The following is a 27,095-nucleotide window of genomic DNA, read 5'->3' as shown; positions in this document are numbered from 1 at the left end:
CATTTTTACACGTTGTATAATACAGTGAGTATATATATATAATATATACTCACTGTATTATACAACGTGTGTACCTACATCCCAAAAAGGTTTGTAGTTTCAAAATTTCCTGTATTTCATTTTAAGAGCCTTAGCCTCGAAGCAAGACACTGCTTCGAGGTTCTAAGAATGCCACCGGAAGAACGTTTTTTGTGGAATCACCCAATATAGTGTCACAAGCGTTGGCGTCGAATATTAAAGAGATAGTTTGATTTATGGACGAATATGTCATAAAGGAGAGCCAATTTCGGGGTATCGTCAGCTTTTTCCTCGCCACTTTCAATGCAAGAGTGAAAAGGCATCTTCTAGGCAAGCTCCATCTTAGAGTGCATCATAACTAACACAATGGCTAACTTGTATTTCATTAAAAAATATACCTCCTAAAATTCTTTAACTAGCTAGCCAGTAGCACGTAACAATGTCCAGCAATTTACATATATATTTTGACAAGATTGCTTGAAAACTCACCGTATAAATTCTCGCAAGAAATCCTGATGTTGGCAAAGAGCAACTGCTGAGTTTCGTGCGCCCTAACATAGGGCTAGTAAACCTAGTCGGTGGTACTAAGAATTTCTTGCGAAAAAAGTGTTAACTGGTAGCCTAGCGTAGAGATAAATTAGGACTTCGGCGCCTCTTTCGGGGCTACGGAGAATGAGTGGTAAGTCCACCTAGAGCCTAAACCCTTCTCATTCTAAGAGGAGACCCGTGCCGTAGTAGGCCTTTAACGGGTTGATAACTGAAATGTACTTGGGAAATTACAATGCTTAGTTCGCACAATCGTTAATTTCAATCAAATGAGTAACATACATATTTTGGGTTTGGCCCCGAATAAACCTAGAACAGTGTCCGCATTCGAACGTGCTAACCACTAAACCCACCTGTACATCATCGTCATCACTTCAACCGATTGAAGTCCACTGCTGGACACAGGTCTATTGTAGGGCGTTCAAAAATCTACGGTCCTAGGCCACTTGTTTCCAGCGGAACCCAGCGACTCGTTTGATGTCGTCTGTCCACCTCGTTGGAGGCCGACCTACGCTGTGTTTACCTGTGCAGGGTCGCCATTCCAGAACCTTGGAACCCCGACGTCCATCAGTTCTCCGAGCTATGTGCCCTACCCTACTTTACCTTTGGGACTCGCTGAGCTAAGTCGGTAACTCTGGTTCTTCTACTGATCTCCTCATTCCTGATTTGATCACGTAGAGATACTCCCAACATTGCTCTTTCCATCGCCCGCTGAGACCCTCTTGAGCCTTCTTATGAGGCCGATAGTAACCAATCACGTTTTCGATGCGTAAGTACTGTTGCTTGTTTTCAGGATTCTTCAGGATTTTGGACGAAAAGTCACGAAGTTTCCCGAACGCTGCCCATCCGAGTTGCATTCGGCGGTTCACCGTTTTCTTAAAATTGAACCTGCCTTACTGGATGTGGCGTACAGTACACGTTTAAAACATTGCTGGCTTATAACGTCGACATATCGCGTCCAGTGATTGAAGAGCCAATATTTACAAACACGTCTTGTTTACCTTACCTAGTTAACGAGTTTCATCGACATATCAAACCTGAACACATCGACGAGAAAAATTAGAAAAGCGTCAAAGTGAGAGTAGTATCAACTGTAATTCTATGTTTGTATGTTATAGCGCAGTGGTTAGGACCTCGGCTTCACGTTTGGGGGCAAAGTTCGATTCCCACCTCTTATTTTTCTAAATAATGTGCATTTTAAACAACTAAAACACCACTTGCACATCTTGAGGAAACCTGCAAGCCTCCATCATGCTCTCAAAGGCGTGTGGTGTCTACCAATCCGCACTAGGATGGCGTGGTGGGCTACGGCCTAAACCCTTCTAAATTTAAAGATGTTGATGTTGATAACATAGACAGGAAGCATATGCATCGACGGCAGCTGGTCATAGACAGCATTTTGATATGATTTTTTTCTATTTACTTCGGGCCATACTACCGCCAAGCTATTTCCGGTAGGATGCGTGAAAACCGTTTAGGGGTATGGATTTGCCGGCCGATTGGCGCAGTGGGCCAGTCAACCCTCTGAGTCCAAGGCTGTGGGTTCGATTCCCACAACTGCAAAATGTTCGTGCGATGAACATAAATGTTTTTGTTTTGTTAAATGTGTCTGTGTGTTTATCTTTATATTATAAGTATTTATGTATTGTATATTTTTCATAAAAAAGCTTACTTGAGGGCTAGATGGCGATGTGTATATTTTCGTAGTATATTTATTTAGTACTAGCTGTTGCCCGCGACTTCGTCTGCGTTTGATTTTGTTTTTTGATGTGGCGTTCAATTTAGTTGTAGTTCTAAAAAAATTAAATTACTGATGTACGCTGAGGTGTTCAGCCCTCTATCTTCTACCACATTCAGATCTACACAAAGTTTAGACAAAATTAAACACATATTAAAACCTCTATAGTACAAAAATAATTATTTAAATCGGTTATAATTTTTCGGAGTTTTAAATAGTCAAACACTTTCATCCCCTCTCCCAAAGGAACCGAGCTTAATGTGGGGATAAAAAGCATCCTATATTACTTCCAAAACTTCCAAGAATATGTGTACAAAGTTACATGAGCATCGGTTTAGTAGTTTTTGCGTGAAAGCGTAACAAACAAACTTACATTGACATTTACAATATTAGTAGGGATAGGGATATTCTGTTATCCGAGACACAGTCTCAACTAGTTCGGAGAACAGGTACACTTTTTATCTGTGCAAAATAAAACAAAATTTATAAATATTTTATGGTTATAATTTAAGTACTTTTGATTATGTTCTGTTTTTCTTTATGACAATAAAGAATTTTTTCATTTTCATTTATTTCATTTATGAGTATAGTAATTAAATATATAAAAATAAAAGTCGCCAGTATGATAACGCTTGAACATAATATTATGTAGGTATATATATATATATATATATATATATATATATATATATATATATATACTAGCTGTTGCCCGCGACTTCGTCTGCGTTTGATTTTGTTTTTAAAGTATTCAGTATGGCTAAGCCTTAAATGAGTATAGTAGTATATATATATATATAACATGTGACTGTCAATTAATTATAGACAAAAAATTTGCAATAAAATAAAATTGCGACTTTACTTAAAGATCTAAGCTATCCTATCTCTTAAGTTGGACCAGACTGCTCACGGTGTGCCAATTTAATTTAAAATCGGTTCAGTAGTTTAGGAGTCCATCGCGGACAAACATCGTGACAGGAGATTTATATATATTAAGATAAAGTGACAACCATGTGGGGTACGTGGTCAATGCCATGTTACGTTGAATCAATGCGCGATTGTGGACGCATATGGTATGGTGCTGCACGCGACGCTAGTGGTACCATACAAGTGCGACCTTAATAATGTTAATAAATCATATTTACATAAACATTTGTACAATATTTAGTTATAACCATATTTATATGTTTAATGCGTCGCATAAAATTACTAAACCATTTAAACAGGCATAGTATATTATAGCAGCTGGTTTGCGTGCAATTTCTGTTTTTGTGGAAGCTTCTGTCGTGGCTAGTTACCACTGCATCGTACTGCCAACGACAGTCGTGACTATATATTTGTCGTATTTAGGCAGATTTTTGTCAAAAAGAACAAAGATCTGCAACCCAGCTTTTTAGGGTTCAGGTACGATGTCGCGTAGAAACCGATTGGGGGTTTCGCTTATATATACGAGTATATATACAGGTTAGCCCGCTACCATCGTAACTTACTATCAGGTGAGATTTCTGTCAAGTTTAAGTTTTGAAAACAGTTCTACCGTTTACGCGATACAAGCTTTGCTTGCGTCTTCGCTCGCTTGTGCGATTAGTAGTAATATATGTAATAACAAATAGGAAACAATTTCGTAAATAAGTGAATTGTGAAAGTGCCTTTAGTTGAGGGTTCAAATTAAAATTCATTGATTGCATATTGTAATATCATGTCAGCTTAGTTATAATTACACGTAATAATTTATGTATTTTAAACAAAGTTTTTACTATTATGTATGTATTCAATTACATAAATATATTCAGTCATTGTGATTGAATGGTTGAGAAAAATAGATAAAAACAATCCTTGATGCGTATTATATATCATGCTAAAATTTCAGCTCGATCGGTGCAGAACTTTTTGAGTTTTTGAAGCGTACACAAACCAACATAACATTTTTATATATATAGACTTACATGGCTCATACAACACCCGTTTGTACATACTTAACTGTATCTATTTAAATTTCTACTAGTGATTTTTCATTACTTTTTTTTTCTTTTAGCATCGTCATACCATGAAGGTGAGGTCGTAAACTTGAAATCAAATACAAACGAATCCTTAAAAAAGTACCAATATATCATCATCATCAACAGTATAACAGTCCACTGCTAGACCAAAGGCCTCCCCTAACGGGAAGGTTTACCTATAATCACCCCGCCGCTGGGCAGGCGGGTTGGTGATCGCAGTGGATTAGTAGAAGCGCAGAGGACGTCGCTGCCCGTTCTCCGTTATACTCCCTTAGTCGCCTCGTACGACACCCGCGTGAAGAGAAGGGGTGGAGACTCTTGTTTTCTAATCTGCTGTATGCCGATATACAACGTGTAAATGAAAACCGAAATAATACTTCTCAGGCTTTAGAGGCTCATTATTTACTGTCTCTGACTTATCTGCGAAACCGGAAACCTATTAGTTTTTGTGAACACCACTGCCGTAGTTTTTACTGAAAGATGCATGCAAAAATTAAATCATGTCACTTTATTAGGTACGCGTCGCATAGCGTAGGTACTATGCGCGTGTCGGTCTTTTATCTTCAATAGGGTTATCATAAGAAAACACAAATGTTTTGAATTAGTTCGTATGGAAAAATGAATATCCTTCTTTTGATGTAATATTTTAATGAGGTGATTTCTTATGAAATATACGTATGCGCCCTTCAAGATTATTTATTAATTCTTGTACACGTTGCATATATTATATCTATATATTTATGTATATGACTTACCTATATTACTTATCGGGCCTAACCCCTAGGCCTAGGCCTAATTGTAATAGTTATCCAGTGTTTTTAAGACTGAGAGGGGCTGAAGCGTTATCGATCTTTATAGAGATAAGTTTACCTTGTCCTTATCTTCTCTTGTTCATGATTGCCACTTATTTTTGTACCAAATAAATAAAACACTGCGTAAGCTATTCCGACGTTATGTCATGTTAATTTGTAAAGCCCATCCCGTCTCACTGTTCATAATTAAATTGAAATAGGGTTGACTCTTGGAATTTTGGTCGGAGTATGCCAGTTACAAACATGGGGATCGTTTAAGAGCTGGTTCGCGTAGTTCGGCTCGAAGCAACGTTCGGCATACTCAGTCAAAAGATCCCCCGAAATCAATTTCCTATTCAATATACTTAGTTATCAGAATCGATAGTTTCAAGGCAAGTTTTATTAATAAACCGCTTGATATAATTGCTCTTATGCCGCTTGGCTTTTACTCAATTGATGTTTTTATTATGCTTAGCAACATTAAGTTAATCGAAAGCGTTACCTTGCAAATGAGACGTATAGCTATTATTATACAAAATCTGTCTGCACAAAAAGACGGAAACCCATTGTACATTGTCATACCTAACCGTTCAAATTCAGCTTGGCTTGATTTCGAAGCGTTTTTTTTTTATTTGAACCTATTTGTAATTTTTTAGCGTAGCTAAACTGTCATTTCATTTCAGCTACACTGTCATTTAAAGAGTAACGGCGCAATAGATGTTTAAATGCCATCAAAGTAGAATATTTTGTGTAGGTAGTTTTAATTTAATATTGTGTGTGAAAAGTCTACAACACAAATATTGAATTATTATACTGATTGAAAGTGATTTAACCTGAATTGTTCAAGAGGAGGTTAAAAAAACCCATCTTAAAAACTGTTTTTTCTTCTTATTTATTTGTAAAGAGAAACTTGTTAATTCAATTTTATTGATCAGATAAGAGAAAAAAAATTAAACAGGACCACCTGGTCTTTAGTAAGCTCTTTAAAACAAAAACAGATTATTTCAAATCGGTTCCGGTGTCTTCGAGTAATCCACCTCCTTTTTGAAGTCGGTTAAAAATTATATTGGTTTATAAATGTTGTGCCAGGGAGCTCGTCTAAAATATAATATCGTCCCTTTTTGTTTTATCACTCCTGCACGGTTAGCATGGACAGGAGCCCGTAAAAAGATAAAATGTTATCTTCTCCCAAGTCTTTTACAACAACCAGAATTATAAAATGCGTCTAATAATAAACATGGGTAAAGGGGTAAGGGGGGGAGGGGTTTCTTCTCCTGCACCCGGTTGCCGTGCTTTATCCAGCAAATTATCTTCTCCCACAGCTTAATCAACTCTCAGAGCACTGACGCACAAGTGGAAATAATATCCAAAAAATATTTGTGTATTAATAAACGGGGGTAAACTTATCCTATTCCATTATCCCTTGCTTTAGCAGGTGGACACGTTAATTATATCTCTTGTCAGGGGATATAATCCGGGAATACAATTTTTATCTCCTGCCCGTGCTAGCCCTCCAGGTGGACACATTTCTCTTGTCCCTTGTCACTGTCAATAATTTCTAAAATTATTTTTTCAGTCCACATGTATCGCCAGAAACCACGAATCCGTCTACGTCGGGCCTCCAAACAGAGCCAAGCAGAGACAGCATGAGAAAGCATGATGAGGAAACAAACGGGAAAGAGAAGGAGAATGAGGGGTCGGTCGCTGATTGGGTGGCGGGAGGACCAATCGGCGCGAAGGGTGCTGTCCTTGTGTTTAGGTCGTGCGTGCTCGCGTCACGAACACCCTCCATGGAATCCACGACGAAAACCGTTGGCAATAATACGGGGACCACTATACTACTGAATAAGGTAAATAAATAACACTTCAACTAAGCGACATGCTATATCAGTTACGCTCGTTCTTCTACGGATCTCTTCAATCCATGCTTAAATAATTGTTATGATATTTTTGTGCATTACCACGTTTGAGTGTTTTTTTAAATTACTAATTAAGACTTGAACAGCAAGATGATGCTTTTTTTGTTGATCTGGTAATACGTGACGCCAATGGTGCCTGTTTGACAGCAATGATGAGATCTAGGTTTGAGCACGCTTACCTTGATTACCTTCAAGGCAAGAGTGACTAGGCATTATTTAAGTGATGGTGCAGCCCAAGATGGTGGCGGCTATTTTTTATAAGTTGTATGGCAGTTATAAGCCATACTCATAATCGCTTACTACGCCACATTGTACCGGAACGCTAATTAAACAGTTGGGTGGTAACTAGCCGTGGCCTATATTAGCCTCTAACTAGACCAGACCAGAGAAAATTCAGTAATTTTGCCGCCTCTTGTATTCTACTTCTTTCTTTATGTTTCTGTTATTATTATATTTTTGTGTATGTTAATGTTGTGGAAAAAAAAAGTTTAATAATAATAATTATAAAAGCCCTGTCCCTGTCGGGGATCGAACCTGGGTTATCCCTTATAAGATCAAAGCGCTCACCAAAAATACGCACACGTAAGTCGATGTCGTACTTTTTTTTTATGTAGAAGACTGATCTACGATTAACATTTTTCAGGCAAAAAACATGGCGAGAAGACTTGTCGCAGAGCCCCACTCGTTTAGCGTAAGGCCAAAGAACATAATGCACGATGTCATGGAGACTTTCGGCAATAGCAATAAGTATACAGGCCAAGCTTATATAGTGAGGCACGTTAGTGACGCCGAAGTGCCTGAGACCCAGTCTCTGGAGGAACAGGGCCACGAGCCCTTAGAGCATAAGAGAGATATCGAGGACGTCCTGAACGATCTCAGCAAAATTACGCTTAAGAGGAATCTCAATATAGAAAATACAACAGCTAACATTAAACCGCCGGAAGAACCGCCGCCGCCTAACAAAGGTAAATAAACTTTTAGTAAATGAGTAAACAGCAGCAAAAAAATAAACAACTATCCTTTTTTTTTATAATTTTTAATGTTTTTTAAATTTAAAATGCATAAAAAAACATGTGTGTATTTATGTACACGCGTTAAAAGTTATACTTCTTTGGCGTTACAAGATAAAAATCCTTTCAATAATTTTATCTTTCGTCTTATTCTACGTTTGTAGAAAAAACTTCACTAACATTAGAAAAAAGGTATTTAATGCATTGAAAGTTTTATTATAACACATTATGTAGTTATCTCATTATCGGACCACCAAGTTTCACTGAACATTAAAATTTAAGATTTTCGTACTATTGAATCACCGGAATGAGCCCGCAGACTTTGATAATTGAAAGTGTACACTATCGAACCTTATAGCTAACTTCAGGGTGTCGGTTTTTCGTGACGGTTTGCGCGCGCATCGTTAAAATTCACTCTCATAATTTCTTCCTAACACGCCAAAAGAAGTATAACTTAATATTTCCTCCAAGTGTATGTAAAAACACTATTTAATACGCTTTTGCATGTGATGTTAGTAGTATCTGGTTACTTTCAGTAAAAACTATGGCAGTGGTTTACTTAAAAACTATTAAACGTTTCGGTTTTACAGACAAGTCTCAGAGATAGTAAATAATGTAGGTATTGCTAAAGCCTTAACATGTGTGTCTACAGTGGCGTGCACTTGATACATGCACAAAAGCACTGCATACCCTAAATCAATTTTGTATTACTCATAAAGGGGAAGGATTTTCCCAGTTTATGCCGTTTTCCTTCTTTATGCATACCCTGGTCAAAAACCCTGTGCACGCCACTGTGTGTCTATAATTTCTGCTAAAAAGCAAATTATCTTTCAGAGAAAGACGAGAAGAAAGGTAAAAAGACCAAATGCAAAAACAAGCGTAAGAACACTGTCAGATCGTCGTCGCCCACCCTCGAGAGTGACGACTCCGAGCATATGTTAGTTAAAGAAATGGATAGTATTAAGGTAACAATACCGTTTATTAGCTTTCTTTCTTTTTTAGGCTTATGGAGGCTTCGGCCGTGGCTAGTTACCACCCCACCGACATAGACGTGCCGCTAAGCGATTTAGCGTTCCGGCACGATGTCACGTAGAAACTGGGTGTAATACAACTGCCATACTCCTTAACAGGTCAGTTCGCTACCATCTTAGACTGTATCATCACTTGCCACCAGGTGAGATTGTAACTGAGGCTATAAATACCCCTCATAGGTTAGCCCGCTACCATCTTCGACTGCATCATCACTCACTGTAGTCACAGTTCAGAAGAATAAAACAAAAACAATTTTATATTTAACTATTTAGCTGGATTAAAAAAACTACACAGCGATATCACAGCGACAAAGCGAGTAGCTTTTACTTGTAAAACGCCACATGTGCAAAACGGATGCGTGACGTGTGCGCTTGACACACGCGAATTACTAAAATAGTATTACTTTAGTAATCCAACATAAATTCGCACAATAGCGTGACTACCACGAGAAGATCATACTGCGATTACAACTATAGCTATTTATAAAGAAGTAAAAAGTATTAAACATTTTACACCACACCAAGAAGTCACTGAGTCACTTGGAGAGCGATGCAGAAATGTAGGCAGGGAGTTTCTATCCGCGGTCAAATCAGATCTGAGGAGGAAATCTGTAGAAGAACCAGAGGCACATAGCTCGGAAAACCGATTGACGTTGGGGCTCCAAGGTGCTGGAATAGCGAGCCCGCACCAAATGAGGCAGCGTTCGAGTCGTAAAGAACAGCTGGACGCAAATAGTACTAATAAGTGGAATTCAGAAATGCCTATATGACCTATGTCCATTGTCCAACCGTGGACATCCATAACTTGACATGATACATCCAAAAGATATTCCCGACTGTCGTAGATTAAGCTAGAACAATTATTACACATTTTGTTTTTCGGAACTATCTATCTTTTTAAGAATGAAATGTTGTAGAAAGACACCACACACAAAGCGCGTTTACAAACTACAATAGTTAACATATGTCTCTGCATTGCAAGCAACGATTTGTAAGAATTGAAACATTAGTCAACACGGAAACTACCATCCACAGCCTGCCCGAAACCCCGAATTTCATATAACTTGTGTCTCATCTATCTCGAGGCCCCATCTGTTTAAGAATGCAATTAACTCTTTCGTAGGTCTTAGAAAGCAATTACATGTCAGCGCGTGCGCTGAAAATCACGTATAAACTAGTCAACACGGCGGAAGCGGCAAATGATACCGAAGACTTAATTTAATTCGTGCCTCATCTACCTTGAGGCCCCATCTATTTAAGAATGCAAATTACTTCTTTATAGGTTTTAGAAAGCAATCACAAATCTCAAACTGAAATTATTCCATCGCTTCCGCAAACCCACAGACTGCCCGAAACCCTCCACTGATGCCTAAGATTTCATTATAACTTGTGTCTCATCTATCTCGAGGGCCCATGTGTTTAAGAATGCACTTCACTCCTTCATAGGTCTTAGAAAGCAGACACATGCCAGCGCGTGTGCTGAAAATCACGTACAAACTAGTCAACACGGAAACCAAATTATTGCATCACTTCCGCAAACCCACAGCCTGCCCAAAACCCCCCACCGATGCCTAAGATTTCGTAAAACTTATGTGTCATCTATCTCGACCCCCCCATCAGTTTAGCGTTATTTGGGAATACCATTTTCATTATGGCGCCTAAAATATACAACAAATTCTGGCAATTTGTCACTAGCTAACAAAAACATAAATCTTGTAGATTTTAAAAGATAAAATAAAAAAATTGCTTAGTGGGATGTTATTATACCATCCAAGAATATTTAACAGACACAATATTATAGGTTTGACATTTACAGTGACTATAATTTGACATGAACAATAATTGATAAGTTTTTTTGTAAATTTGATATCAGTCTTAAATTTTATTGTTATTTTAATAATGTCGATTGACTTAGGATAGCATTATTTATAGTAAGTAGGAATTAGTGTACGAACATATATATACGACGGCCGATTGGCGCAGTTTGCAGCCACCTTGCTTTCTGAGCCCATTGCCGTGGGTTCGATTCCCACAACTGGAAAATGTTTGTGTAATGAGCATGAATGTTTTTCAGTGTCTGGGTGTTTATATGTATATTCTAAGTATTTATTTATAAAAATATTCGTCAGTCATTTTAGTACCCATAACACAAGTTACGCTTACTTTGGGGCTAGATGGCGATGTGTGTATTGTCGTAGTATATTTATTATTATTATAAAAAATATATATATATTTTTTGCATGCCTTTTAAACGGATTGTTTGTCCCTATATTCTGTCTACCAACAATGCAAAACCAACCAACCTGGAATGTAATTTACTCCTTCATAGGTCATAGAAAGCAGTCACATGCCAGCGCGTGTGCTGAAAATCACGTACAAACTAGTCAACACGGAGACAAAGCTACTGCATCGCCTGCTACAAGCCCACGGCCTGCAGGAAGCGCCCACCGATGCCAAAGACTTCAACCTGATGTGGGCTGGACTGCATCCCAAGCCAGACTTGTTGCGATCGCTGACGCCGTACCAAAGAGTCAACCATTTTCCAAGGTAAATATCAGCAATCTTTCGAATGTTATACTCTATATTTTAGGTTTGTAACCTACACTTGGAGGGAAAATCAAATTTATATATTTTTACACGCCTTATATTAGCTTCACCTACCTGTATGTAACTTTTACCTGTCTAACTCCTTTGGACTTGATGACCCTCTTAAAACAGTCTGATTTCGTTCAAACTTTATAGATATATTGAAAACCGATGACAAAACACTCATTTGTAAAATAGGATTTTTGTTAATTCATATAATTTTTTTCTATAGTCGATAAGGCAGGAATGATGTTCATTTTAATTTCCAACCATTATCTTTAGCCGATTTTTCTAATATTGACAAATTTGATGGTGAACTATTAATATTAATGCATATAAAAATTTCGTAACCGAATTGATTTGAGGATCACTGGCGATCGCGGCCCGGGCACTTTACGACCAAACTACGGCTCTCATTCCACCGGTGTCAAAATAATAAATGCATTCTTTATCAGTCTTATAGTGACTGTAGGGCCATCAAGTAGACAACGTTACAGTAACGATGTACTTTTTAAAGGCTTATATTACAATGGGAAACTTTGAAACAAGAGTGTGTGTCATCTTTAGCTGTTGCTCGCGTTGTTCGTTCGCGTTTTTCCTGTGGGAACTGTTTTTTTTCCTGGGATAAAAAATTGCCTATGTATTTCCGCCTCCGTCCGTCCATGCCAAAAATAGAGTCTTTCGGTTGCTTACTTAGAGCGTGAAAAAAGGACAATCACACACTTTCGCATTTATAATACACCAACCAACACGTGGGTCACTTGGTATTAAAAGACCCCACCATCCCAGTTTTAAGGATTTCTAAATATTGGATATCTTAACAATTTTCTTTGTACAGTCGGTGTCTGAGCAGAGAGTAGAGTACAGAGTACATTGCCGATGATATGTTTTGTGTGTAGTATAGGATTGAAGAAAATCTAAATAACATCGTAAAGATCCTCCTTCCTTTCGCGGTGTATGACAAATTAAGTTAAATTTGCATAGTTTTCAGGATTGTTTGTTAGATGCCTCTTGGATATCTGCAGTCATATAATAGGTTAAACAGTTTGCGTCTTTTCGAACAGTTATACAATGTGGATATACCGTGTAATCTGGGTACGCTGGAATTATATGGTTTAGTAGGTCGAAGAAGATTTACTATGCCTCCAGTTGATATTATTGAAATTTAATGCAACATATGGTAAGATCGGAAAACAAAAAAAGGTGTATAAGAATTAACAAACAAATCCTCAAGAAACTTTTTATTAAAACCCAATAGGCAACATAAAGGTACACAATAGGCGTAAAGTAAAATATCTAGGGCGTTTTTCCAAATTTTTCCTGTCTTATTCGGGTCTTAAGACGTGAACTCTTATGCTAATAATTGAAATTTGATATAAAGATTGATGACTCCCATTCAGCCAGCTGCAGTAGTGATATAACCATTAATTCAGGTAAGATTGAAAATTCGATCCTTAATCAGTAAAATAATGGTATGATTGAAAATTTGCTAGATTTGCTGTGCTAATTTGTAATTTCGGAACGAGCGATGTTTCGAGGAGCTTAGGCCAAAAATTTGGCACTTTTAGGAAAATAATTAAGACAAAATAAGTATTAGCTTTTTAAGTTTTTGTTTTTTGTTTATTTATTTTTTATTTTTGTTGTACAAATTTCGCTTGGTACTTTATTATTCCTAAGGAATCGTGTTTAATGTTATCGTTTATGTGTAACTAAGTTGTGGAAACTTTATTGGTTTATGTGATATAAAAATTTGGCATTATTCTTCTGTAATAGTACTGTCCGTTTCCCTTGATAAGCTAATAAATAACATAAATAAATACTGAGAGGCCGAAACTAGCGCTCAGCGTTCGTTAAGGTGGCCATCGGGTAACCCTCGTAATGAATTTCCATACTAAAACAATAAATCGTAATTTTCTATTATTTGGGTTTCTTTCCAAATCGATGTTGTCTTTTTGATGCTCATAAATGTAACGCTTTGACAGCCATTTCTTAAAACATTATACCGGAGTTATTGGTTTGACCTTGAGCATTCATCGAGGAGTACTTCGGCAAACTACAATCTCTTGAATCGAAATGATATCGGTAGCAAATTTCTAAAGTACTTTGTTTTCCTGACACAAAAAGAAGCCTATTTTAATCTCCGTCCTTCCAACAAATACCATTCCAGAAAATCTAGTTTTTTATTGCGTAGTTAGAGCGTGAAGAAAAGACAAACAAACATACTTTCGCATTTATAATATTAAGTAAGGATATTTTTTTTCATCCCATGAACTGCTAGGTCCTTGCTACTTGTAGAGGAATTCCTACATATTTAGGTTAACGGATCTAGAAACATTTGGAATAATTTCCGGCTAGGGAAAACCTGATGAAACAGTTACTGGAAGCGCACGGACTCCTCGAAGCTCCCCCTTTTTCTGGAAGCTGGACGTTACTCTGGTCGAATCCACCAATACCTTTCGACGTGTTAAGGGCACTTACGCCTCACCGAAAGGTCAATCATTATCCAAGGTACGCATATACCTTAATTTTTTTATTCTATGAAAGTTATATTCACGCTCACCTAGTTATTACTCTCTCAGCTTTGGACAACAAAAATGCGCTTCTACGTTCCGAAGGCTAGACTGGTAATGGCTCTAGCGTTAATTTCACCTTTTGCACAATTTGATTATTGAATTTTTGTGCAATGAAGATTGGCGCGATCACACCTAACTAAAAATTATGGTGCCGTAATAAATCAAGCTTGTGCCAACGATTGTTTAAGTTTTTCAAAAACGCGAAAAACAATTCTCTTTCTCTTGTTGAGCCGGACATAGGTACCAAAAACCAACAGACACACATTATAATATTGTCATCATTATCATTTTAACCGATTGACGTCCACTGCTGGACATAGGTCTTTTGTATCGTGGAGTTCAAAACTCCGCTTGTTTCCAGTGGATCCCAGCGACTCGTGATATCAACTGTCCAGCTCGTTGGGGCCGATAAACGGCGCGTTTACTATATTAGAGTACTAGCTGTTGCCCGCGACTTCGTCTGCGTTTTATTATATATTTTGATGTGGCATTAAATTTAGTTGTAGTTCTAAAAAAAAGTAAAGTATTAAGTATCGCTTATGCTTAAACGAGGATTTTGCTTTTGTCGGCTGAAGAGTTCTGCCCTCTATCTCCAACCACATTCATCAGATCTAAACAAAGTTTGGGCAAAATTACCCATATTAGAACCTCTATAGTACAAAAAGAATTATTTAAATCGGTTATAATTTGTCGGAGTTATGTTGTAAAATCGTCAAACACTTTCATCCCCACTCCCAAAGAGCTTAATGTCGGGATAAAAAGTATCCTATATTACTTCTAACACTTCCAAGAATATGTGTACAAAGTTTCATAAGGGGTAGTTTTTGCGTGAGAGCTTAACAAACAAACTTACATTGACATTTATAATATTAGTAGGGATGTATATTAAAATTATATCCCAAAGCTTTCCAGAAAACCACTATAAATTGATTCCCAATTTAGGTTAAAAACGCATCCTCCAATGACTCACGTATAGTTTTTATCACGACATTCTAGGAATTCTGACTGATTAATTCCCAACCTAACTAAGATAGCTATGATATTGGCGGTAACATTAGATCTTTCACTGTCGACCTTATACTGGATTTCAAGCCTGCATGGCTTACACAAGCAAAGACAAAGAAGATAAAATATGACTATTTCTCGTTGAAAATTTATTCCAGCCCTTTTGTAACAGGCCCTAGCTGGTACTTTGTTGAAGTAATAAGTGCGAAAGTTGTGCTTCAGTACAGTTTTTATCTTCGATATACTGGTTTTATCAAACTAATTTCTCTTAATTCAATTAAATTCTATTATTATCTGTTTCTTTTTCTGTTTTATAATATCACTTTGCAGAATTGATTGAAGCAGCAAACCCAATACACATATTTGCTAGTTTTTAGACGTTTTCGATCACGTATCTTGACCACAGAATTAAGAACAAACAGAATCCTCATTCAGCCATTATTGCATGCAGTGCATTGTGTCCAAAAACACAGAAGACGCCTCGAGCACGTTTCACTTCACACACGCGGAATTTTCCTAGCTCAAAAACTTTTCCCATTTACCTCATTTTATGGTAAGAGTTTAGAATATTAGAGGTAAAATAACTACTGTCAACTGCTAAATAAATGTAGTCACAAACCGCCTGTTCGAGTAACACTATTGAAGTGGAGTGGTTTTTTTATGCTTCAATATTAGTCGTGTACAAGGATTCTATATTTGATTATTTATTTATTTAACTCTATATTAACACCATTATGAAGTTAGGAAAATAAAAGAACAATAGAAAAAGACAAGTAGAATACAAAAGGCGGCTTTATCGCTTAGTAGCGATATCTGCCAGGCAACCTTTGGATTAGGACAAGATGAGCTAGAGCGGACAGGTGGTGTAAAATTATTATAAACCTACATTCAAATAGCTAAATACAAATACATAAACAAAATTTCACAAATAAGATAAATATAATAAATAAATAAATATACAATAATAAACTAATATATACTCAATCATACATAAATACTTAAGAACATATAGATAATAAAAATAAACAGAGACAAGGTACTAAAAGTCGTCGTTAATGAGCAGGATAATATGCTATATGTTCTTAATTCTGTGAACTTGACATTCTACATAACATTGCATTTCACACATTCCATTTAAAGTTCAATAAACAACATATGTGTTACGTTTTTGAAAATGCTGTTACGAGATACGAGATCTTCTCTTTCAGGTCATACGAGCTGACGCGGAAAGACAAACTGTTCAAGAACATAGAGAAAATGCAATACTTCCGCGGCCTGAAGCACTTTGACTTCATTCCCACAACGTTCCTCATGCCCGCCGAATACAAGGAGCTGTGTACCACGCACTACAGGACAAAAGGACCTTGGATTGTCAAACCCGCCGCCTCCAGTAGAGGACGAGGGATATATATTGTTAATACGGTACGGAAATTTCTATTAAAGTCAAAAGTCAAAGTCAAAAATATCTTTATTCAAGTAGGCCCATAGGTGGCACTTTTGATGCGTACATAATAATTACACGGTAGTGAGATGATGGCGATAACCACATTCGTAAACTTAAAACTAAAGCTAGGAGTGTTCCAAACGCCTCCTGGTCTAAGAAGAAGCCCACAACAAACTTAGCCGGCTGTTTTTTTTTTACAAGAGAAGTTTTTTTTTTAGAAGAGCAACCTGGTTAGAGCAATAATTTACTCCCAAGCTTTATTTTATTAATAATGATAGTTGAAGACTGCTTCAAAATATTAGCAGAAACTAGAAAATATACAACCTGTTACTGAATTAAGAAATAATGTTGAAGAATACATAAGTATGTTTAATAAGGAATCACAGTGTAAAAATATGAAAACAAATTCAAATTCATATATTTCAAGTAGGTCTAATATAAGCACATTTGATACATCAAGTCTGACTGTTTGTGTGACTCTACCACCGGTTCGGAAGGCAGATTCTACCGAGAAGAGGCCGGCAAGAAACTCAGCAGTTGCTCTCTTTCAACATAACTGTTTACATTTTAACATTAATTTTTTTAGCTTCCAAGCAACCTTGTCGCTAAGAAATTCATCAATTGTATATTAACCTCGCTGTAATAAATGTTTTTTTTAACAAATTCTTTAAACGTATGCATTGACTCAATCCAACAAATGGCTTCTGTACTTTTCGCAGACGATATGCAGAAGACAATAATTTATGACCAAACCAAAAGAAGCATATATTTATTTTCCAAAACCAACGAATTCTAAACATTCTAAGTCTTTACTTATAACAACTCTAGTACCTACGCGATGCGTACCTAATAAAGAGTCAGGAATCACTTGATTTTAATTTTGCACGTGATGTAATGGATTCTGATTCCTTGTAGTAAAAGGCAGTGCTTATTGAAAAACAATTAGCTTTTCGGTTTCACAGATAAGTGTCAGAGACAGTACATAATGTACCTCTAAAGCCTTTGAAGAATTATTTCGGTTTTCATGTTCACGTTGTATATTTAATTTATGTCGAAATACCGCAACATATCCCGCATAAGATTGAGAATTTTAGGCCTATTGCTTGCAAACATCCGGATTGGTGGAATCCACGCGCCTTTTAGAACATTATGTAGAACTCTCAGGTATGCAGGTTGCCTCACGACGTTTTTCCTTCACCGTTGGAACAAGTGATATTTTAATTACTTCAAACGCACATAACTTAGAAAAGTTATTGGTGCGGGCTGGGATTCAAACTCGGTCCCCCGAAAGTGAAGCCGAAGTCCTAACCACTTTGCTTAGCATAGAGATCATCTTGTCCTAATCCAAAGGTTGCCTGGCAGAGATCGAGCGACACTAACTAAGCGATAAGGCCGCCTTTTGTATTCTACTTCTGTCTTTGTATTTCTATTGTTTTTTTTATTTTCCTAACTTCATAGTGGTGTACAAATAAAGAGTTATTTATTTTCAGCCAGAACAAATACCGAAAGGCGAGAACGTCGTAGTGGCGAAATACATCGACAAGCCACTATTGATAGGCGGTCACAAGTGCGACCTTCGTCTTTACGTCTGCGTCACATCAATAGATCCCCTACTCATATACCTGTACGAGGAAGGCCTGGTCAGATTCGCTACTGTGAAGTACGATAAGACCAACAAAAACTTGTGGAACCCTTGCATGCATTTGTGCAACTACAGCATTAACAAATATCACACAGATTATATCAAGTGAGCTTCTTTTTCTTTTTTTTTTTTCTACTAATGTGGTAGGAGGCTTTTGGCCGTGGCTAGTTTGGTGGCGTAGATTTAATGTTCCGGTGCGATCTCGCGTTGAAACATAGAGGGTACGCACAGGGTATTATATAAAATGAAGATAATCGCCAGTACGAGTTATAAAAAACTTAAGGATAGACATTGAGTTATAAAAAGCCTACCCTTAAGTATTTGTAACTTCTATTGGAGATTTTCTTCATTTTGCATCATCTGCATACCCTGTGCTTACCCTTTATGCACGCCACTGATTAGGGGTATGTTATCGTACTATTTAACAGCCCGCTACCATCTTAGACTGCATCATCACTTACCACCAGGTAAGATTGCAGCCAAGCCCTAACTTGCAGTTAAAATTAAAAAAAAACTTACACAGACAAAGCTGCTGGCATCCGTTAGCAAACAAGTAAATCTGTAATATAATTCCAAAGTATGCTTCTGATCAGTGGCGTAGAGGGTATGCATAGGGTATGCAGATGATATAAAATGTAGAATATCTCCTGTCAGAGTTATAAAACACCTAAGGATAGACATTTTAAGAGTTATTAAAATCCTACCCTTAAGTATTTATGACTCGTACTGGAGATTTTCTTCATTTTATATCATCTGAATGCCCTGTACATACCCACTATGCACGTAACTGCTTCCGATATTTCAGATGCGATGACCCAAACGCGGGGAATATAGGCCACAAGTGGACCCTGTCAGCTCTGCTCCGGCACCTACGGAAGCAGGGTCGCAACACGGCGGCGCTGATGGCCGCCATCGAGGATCTGGTGGTGAAGTCCATCTTGTCCTCAGCGCAGACTATCACCGCAGCCGCGAGGGTGTTCGTGCCCAGCCTCTTCAATTGCTTTGGTAAGTATCTATTATTTCGGAAGAAATGTAGCTGAAGGGTTGCAACAGAGTTGCCGGAGGCTCTACTCACTCCTACTCACTCTACGCATTCCTACTCACTCTACTCACTCCTACTCAATTTACTCACTCTACTTACTCCTGCTCACTCTAGAAGAGTAGAGCCTTAGAGCTCGATGATATCAAGGGGAAGGGGGAAGGGAGAAGTCGACCTACGGGGAGACTGCTGCAATAATCATGTTTAATGATTGTAAAGTACTGATGGATTGCAAATAACTTTACTATTTCCAAAAAATGATAATATAGTAAGATAATAGTGTAGATTGAATGTTCAATTTATTTGATTACGATTTCGATAGTCTGCAACGTGTAACTGAATGACGAAATACAGAAGGGTGCATAAGTATGCTTCATAAGGAATCACCCTGTAAAAATATTAAATCAAAAGAAACCTATTTAATTTTTCATATAAAACAAATTCAAAACATTCGAAGTCTTTACTTATGTTAAACCTATTAAAGATAAAATCTCGACATGCGTGTAGTACTGAAACAATCGTAGCTTTAGTTTTAAGTTTACGAATATGATTATTGCCAACATTGGGGTCAGGATTCCAAAGATTTATTGTACTAAGTTTTTGTAATAAATATTTTCTATTTCTATTTCTATTTCTATTGCACTACCGTGTGCACATTCATCTATGGCCCTACTTGAATAAAGATATTTTTGACTTACGAATTTTTGACTTTTAAAAAATAATTAAAATTGTAATCATAAGAATGTCATATGTACCATATAATAGCATTAATATATTTGTTGTATGTCAAAATAAAAAAAAACCGAATTAATGACCTGCGTGGTCTACCGGCCATTTATTAAAACAATACAATAGAACTTTTCTTTTGCAGAACTTTTTGGATACGACATTCTAATAGACGACATGTTGAAACCGTGGTTATTAGAAATCAATTTATCGCCAAGGTATGTATGTTATGTCCGATACAAATAGTTATTTAACGTCTAATGGAATTAATACGTGACACAGATCTTATACTGTACATAAAGCGTCTCTTTTCTCACAGCTTAGCCTGCGAGAGCCCTTTGGACGCGAGAGTAAAGTCTGCCCTTTTAGCTGATACCCTCACTTTGGTGGGTCTACCAGCTCTGCCCATGTCCAAAAACGAGGCTTCACCGCAGAGTAACTCACTGAAGATGAGAATCGGTGCTGTGAGTATAATACTTATATCATAAACCCTTGTACTTTTTGATATCGGTTTAATTAATGCAGCAACGGAATAGTAAAGCGACACGATGATGTTTTGATCAGTGATAGCCTAGTGATGAGGATTTCGGCTTTCTTTCAGGTGGACCAAATTCGACCCACAGTACTCTTAACATTTCAAAGTTTTGTGTTTTAAGCATAAGATATTACGGCCAGCGTGGTGGACCTACGGCTTTAACCCTTCTCATTTCGAGAGAAGACCGTTCATGCATAGTTGGTCGTTAATAATAATGTGAAAATATAGCAAATACGTATTAAAATTTCAGAATCAGTCCGATTTTTAACTCTCACGTGGGAATTGGATATATTTTATTTATTTATTTAAACATCTTTATTGCGTAGTAAAGGAGAAATTAAAAATATACTTAAAAAAAATTCAAAGCAAAAGGCGACCTCACTAAAAGTGATCTCTGCCAGGTAACCTTGACGATAGTACACAATAATACATGAGAGACGGGATATCGCAATTAAAATAAACAATACATAAATTTACTTAAGTGTGTAACACATAAGTACATACTACTAATAACTAATATAATAAATTATTAAAAGAGATAAATAAAATAAGATATATAAATATATATACAATAATAAATATTTATATATTAAATATATATATAAGTACATATATATATATGTGTACTTATATATAATACTATAGATATATAAGTACATATATATATATATATATTTATGTTTCAGTTAAACTATTTTATTTCATTAAATTAATTTAATTAATGTAAGCAAACTCAAATTACCAAAATACATACTGGCATTTTATTTGTAAATTTGTAGTAGTTCAAATGCATGCACCATATTCAAAAAACCATGCCGTCCTGTGTCCATCAACATGGTTTGCCTTTCGTTACACCGGCAGCCATGCCTTTCAGGCCGGAACACAGCCTTGCAACAACGCTTCTTTGCGGCAGAAATAAGCATGGCGCTAGGACTTCACCGGAACAGCTCTATCTCTACCGTTTGCTAAAGTTTCAATGGTTTTATCTATTTCTAGCCCAGTAGTTGACTTTGTTGACTTTCAATAAATTTTGCGATGTTATAATTCTAGTGTCGGAGAGTGCATTCAGCAGAAAACACCTGTGTCCGCGGCAAGTCCAACAGCGTGAATTCCCCCGCACAAAACCAAGCAGTGGGGCCGCTCTCGGGGCTGCTGACTGGCGAGGAGTTGCGGATAGTGAGGGCGGTGAGAGCGCAGTACGCTAGGAGAGGTGGTTTCGTTAGGATCTTCCCCAGCCAGAACTCATGGCAGAAGTACTCTCAGTACCTCGGTAAGTGATCTTCGCTTCATCTCTCGCGAGACAGAGTCATAATATTCAAATGCTGATGTTATACAATGAGCTTAATTTGCTGTACTCCAGAAAAAGTAGGACAATCTTTACGATGCAATTTGTAATTTCTTCAACCTTTGTACTCAACACCAAATAGATCTTCCGCAGTCTACTCCCTGCACCCATTTAGCTCGTACACCGTAGCATCCTCAGAAGGTGTTGACTTTTCAATAAACAATTTCTAAGTCATATTATGGAATTTTGCAAAGCAACTCCTGCTTCTATCAAATATTTAATGGTGATGCTGTAAATGAGCAACCGCTGGGTTTATTTTCGGTATCTTTTCGGTCGCTGAGTCACTCAGCGAGCGATGGAAAGAGCTGTCTTAGGAGTATATCTACGTGATAAATCCAAAAATGAAGAGATCCGTAGAAGAACTAGAGTTACCAACACAGCAGCCGCGTAGCTGAAGTGGCAATGGGCGGGCACATAGCTCGGAAAACCGACGGTCGTTGGGGTTCTAAGGTGTTGGAATGGCAACCCTGCACCGGTAAACGCAGCGTTGGTCCGACCACATTGAACGAGCCGCGGGGAGCCAGAATCGTAGAGTTTGATGTCCTACAAAAGACCTATGTCCAGCAGTGGTCATAAATCGGTTGATTTTAAAATGATGTTATTGAACCTTTCTGTAGAATCAGCCTTCCAAACCGGTGGTCAGTACAAACAGTCTGACTTGATCTATCACAGTATTTATATTCGGGCTACTTGAAACAAATTTTGTTATTATTGAATTTTTCAGCAAAATTGTATAACTTGATTACACACGCGTACGCACAAATGTGTGTACGCTAATAAAATCTAAGGCACATATGTAAATGATAATACATAACGCAGTCCTATTTTGCCCGCACAGATCCTGTGACCGGTATTCCAGTCTGTTCGACGTCGCTCAACAATAACGCGCCCTACACCGTGGTACAACACAACTTCAACCTGCTCGTACATTCCCACGTGCTGCCACACTTTCAGCACGCGACCGTCGCCACTAGCGTCACTGACACACCGCAGAGGTATGTCCGTTTCTACCATCGACCTATTGGTCGATCGTATATAATAGATATGCTGTCACTTGACTGAGTAAGGAAACCTATATAATCTACGTATCTATATAATCTATGCACGATTAGGTTACCAGGAAACAAGAAGTTAGATTAATTAAGCACCACCCACCCGATCTCGGTACTATGCCGACGTAGACAGTGCAAAGTTAGATATAAACTTTGCCAAAGTAACTTATGACTATAAACAATAATACTGTGACATGTGCTAATGAGAATATAGAACCAGTATCTATTATAACTTTTTTGGGTATGCAATTAGACGAATTTTGTACTTGGGAGTCCTAATATTGAAAAAATATGCACTAAAATCAATAAATTACCTTGAAGTTAAGATACCAGGAAACACAAATATTTGAAGAGTTTGATTAAGCACCGCCCATCCTCTCTTGTTGCAAAGGGCGAAGTGGGGTTAACTATGCCAGCGTAGACAGTGGATGATAGATATCAACATTGTGCGAAGTTGCTCTTGGAGTCAGTCTTTCCTGGTTGCCAGTCTTAAACTGTACATGACCTTGAAGTTAAGGTACCAGGAAAAAAGAAGATTTCAAGAGTTCGATTAGGCAACGCCCACCCGCTTTAGCTGCAACTGTGCAAGTGGGGGGTACTATGCCGACGTAGACAGTTAATGTCAGATATTTTCCGGTCTTAATCTTTACGTTACCTTGTGGCATGAAACAAGAAGTTTTCAGTAGTGACTTAGCAACGCCCACCCTAGCTAGCTGCAAGGACTGAAGAGGGGGGTGGGGGGGGGGGGGAAGTTCTACTATGACGTCATTGACAGTGGATGTATTAACGAGCTCTGCGACGAAAACTACTACAAACTAGACCGATTTTATTATTAGGTTAAAGCGTTACGAGGCGGTTTGCATAGCGGGTGCCGCCCCCGCCGTACAGCTGTGTGACAACCCCGCGCCGCAGCCCCCTAGAGACGCGCGCAGAGCCAAAGACCTAGTGAAGAAACAGCTCACCGACGGACTTCGACTTACGTGAGTACTTTTAATGATCTCCGACATAAAAAAATACAAGCGCAGTCGTATACAATGTTGCGAAAGCTATTGGAGATAATTACCGTGACGTTTGGTGACAACAAATCAGAATACAGTTATACCCCCCCCCCCCCCCGCGCTCTTATCGCTAGGAGGGGTAGGGGCATGTTTTAGAAAATAAATAGTTATATAGTTTGTAAATGTTTTTTTATCATTCCACTACAAGTTAGCCCTAACCGCAATCCCATCTGATATTATATAATGATGCAGTCTAAGTTGGTAACGAGCTGACGTGTTAGGGGTATAACAGTTGCATTAAACCTATACCCCTAATCGGTTTCTACGCGACAAGGTACCGGAACGCTAAATTGCTTAGCGGCACGTCTTTGTATACCACGGTAGAGTGGTAGCCTCCCACCAGACCAGACCAGAAGAAATTCTTAAATTTTACATTCCCAATTGCCTTTGCCGGCTATGGATCCCGGGACCTCACACTTAAAACAACAGCACTCATCGCTGTGCTGGGTGGGTGGTCATCAAAAAATAATTCATTTACTTTTAGTCTTAGAACAAAATTTATCACTGAGTTCTCCGTAATAATAAAAATAACCTTTGAGAACTCGAAGGTGGAGTCTACCAATCCACCCTGGGCCAGCGCGGTGGACTACGGCCTTAAACCCATCTCATTTGGGGAGGAGACCCTTGCCCGGTGGGGTTGATATGATGATACTTTCTCCAGTACTGGCGAGGTGCGTCGCGCCTTCGGCCTCTACCTGACGCACGTTCTGAAGCGCGTGTCGTCGCCTAGCAACGAGTTGGCCGTACAGCATGCGGCGCTGGTGTTGAAATTCCTGCGCAGAGCGTCTTCGTCCCTCCGCATGCCTTACAATGTAAAGGTGTAACAATGTTTAAGCATGCCGCTTTGCCCTTCATAACTGTGCCCTTTTTTAATCATTATTCCCTTTTTCCTTCGACATTGGCATCGAAGACTATTTTAGGTCGGTAATCAGATATGCTACACGGCTTGCTTTCTGATTGCTCTTTTTTTTTTTTTGCTACAGTTTCTACATTGTGTAGTCTACGACCGCGACATGACCAATATCTTAACTATTATGACCTCAGATTACAGCTTTAATATATCAATGACGGAAACTTTTTTTTTGTTGGAATTTTTTCTTAGATGTTTTTTTTTTGTTTTAAGTCATAAAGTTTTATTAGCTAAAGGCATACCATACTGACAACTTAAAATTAATATTAAGTATAGTCATGAAATGATCTTACATGACTATACTAATTATTATTGTATGTTCTTTGTTTACCCCCTGTACCTTCTAAGTTAGCGCCTGTAAAAAGAATCTGTACAGATACTCTTAAGCTGCGTTAAAATGATAAGAATGAAAGCCTTGAATGTATGAGCATTTATTAAAAGCAAGCCATTATCAGTCTTATACACAAAATTCAAAAAATTCAATTTTCATTTATTTCAAGCAGGCCTAATATAAGCACTTTTGTAACGGCAAGTCTGTCTGTTTGTAGTGACTCTAGCACCGGAAAACTACTTTATGATGAGCACGCCGTTAGCGCGATACAATGAGAAACTGGAGACATCCAGTTTAACAATCAACATCTTTTGAATGAAACGTATTGGAAAATTCATAAGCTTGAAGAAAAAGTCGTATTATGGTATAAAGGACTACGTAATCGATAATAATGCTTGGGTGGGAATTATTGCTCTAACCAGGTTGCTCTTCTAATAATTTTAGATGACAATGTGAGATGGTGATAACAATAAAAAACACGCGGCTAAGTTTGTTCTGGGCTTCTTCTTAGACCAGAACGCGCTTGGAACCCTCGTAGCTTTAGTTTTAAGTTTACGAATATGGTTATCGCCATCATCTCCCTACCGTGTAATTCTCAAGGAATGTACGCTTCGAAAGTGCCACCTATTGAATAAAGATATTTTGATTTTGACTTTGATTTTCATAGAATCATTAATTACTATACTATACTAGTAATGCTGTAGAACTTTTTTTTTACTTTTTTATCTTGTTTTTTGTTGCTTTGGAAGAGGAAGGCCTCCTGGCACAGTTATTATGATGCTTGCTAGGAGGTCTCCACAACATGTATCATTTACTATCAGTGGCGTGCACTTCGTACATGCGCAAAAGCACAGCCTACCACAAAATAGATATGTAACTCCTATAGGAGGAAGATTTTTGGCATTTTATGCAATCTTCCTGTCGTATGCATATCCCGGTAAGAAACACAGTGCATGCCACTGTTTACTAAGTAAGCAACGAAATACATAATGCCGTTGTTATACAACTGTTAAAGTTCCAAAAAAAAAAAAAAAACTGAAAAAAAAACAAAAACTGTTAAACTGCATGTAATTTTATATTTACACATTCTTCTTTGCTCTAATGCACTTTAACTACTGGCCGAACTAAAGCCCTACAAATGCTGAAGTTTCATAGAAAAAGCATGCGCTCTTCGACGCTTTGCATGTTATATAATTTTTGAGCATGCCGCTATGCACAAAAAAACTGTTTGTATTGTGACTTTTGTTTCAGTTTTTATGTAACATATATATGTATGTGTAAACATGTGTGCATAAAATGTGTGTGTTTTTAATAGTATCTTTTTTCTATTGCAATAATAAACCATGATATCGTTTGATTCTAAATATTGACAGTGGCTGTCACCAAATCAACTCTAACTACATTTACAAAATGTAGTTAGACAGTTTATGTGGTATCTATCTTCTATCTATATAGGCCCGTATAGGCTCCGAAACGGCTGGACCGATTTCAATGAAACTTTCAGGGAATCTCCGGATTGACCTGGCGAGTAATCTTGTAAAGTTTGGTGACGATCGGAGCGCTCCTATTTTTGAACTGTGAAACTGTCAAATACAGCTTTTATTTACTATGATGATATTCTATTGTTAGGTGTACATGGGTGTAGATAATGATCTTCATCCGCTCTCCGAAGAGAATAGAAGATAATGAATACGGAGATAAATAAATGATTTAATATATTATGAGACGTAAATTAAAAATTTAATGATGTAAGTTTATTGTTTAAATAAAATAAAGCAAAATCTAGCCCGGCGAAA

At 37.7% G+C, this 27,095-nt stretch overlaps 1 protein-coding gene across 1 annotated transcript in view; it reads left to right on the top strand.

Moving 5' to 3' along the window:
* Positions 1 to 27,095, top strand: part of LOC120632021 — a 51,256-nt gene that overhangs the window by 13,951 nt on the left and 10,210 nt on the right. The window contains exons 3-15 of the mRNA XM_039901770.1: positions 6,670 to 6,943; positions 7,656 to 7,977; positions 8,857 to 8,987; positions 11,383 to 11,600; positions 16,426 to 16,639; positions 18,152 to 18,408; positions 19,109 to 19,308; positions 20,214 to 20,286; positions 20,388 to 20,532; positions 21,654 to 21,873; positions 22,787 to 22,943; positions 23,837 to 23,980; positions 24,720 to 24,870. Of these exons, the coding sequence (XP_039757704.1) occupies positions 6,670 to 6,943; positions 7,656 to 7,977; positions 8,857 to 8,987; positions 11,383 to 11,600; positions 16,426 to 16,639; positions 18,152 to 18,408; positions 19,109 to 19,308; positions 20,214 to 20,286; positions 20,388 to 20,532; positions 21,654 to 21,873; positions 22,787 to 22,943; positions 23,837 to 23,980; positions 24,720 to 24,870 (2,506 nt within the window). The remainder of the gene's footprint in view (positions 1 to 6,669; positions 6,944 to 7,655; positions 7,978 to 8,856; positions 8,988 to 11,382; positions 11,601 to 16,425; positions 16,640 to 18,151; positions 18,409 to 19,108; positions 19,309 to 20,213; positions 20,287 to 20,387; positions 20,533 to 21,653; positions 21,874 to 22,786; positions 22,944 to 23,836; positions 23,981 to 24,719; positions 24,871 to 27,095) is intronic.

This window comes from Pararge aegeria, chromosome 19, assembly GCF_905163445.1.
Source record: "Pararge aegeria chromosome 19, ilParAegt1.1, whole genome shotgun sequence".
Taxonomy (NCBI): Eukaryota; Metazoa; Arthropoda; class Insecta; order Lepidoptera; family Nymphalidae; genus Pararge; species Pararge aegeria.
This window is presented reverse-complemented; position numbering and strand designations above follow the sequence as displayed.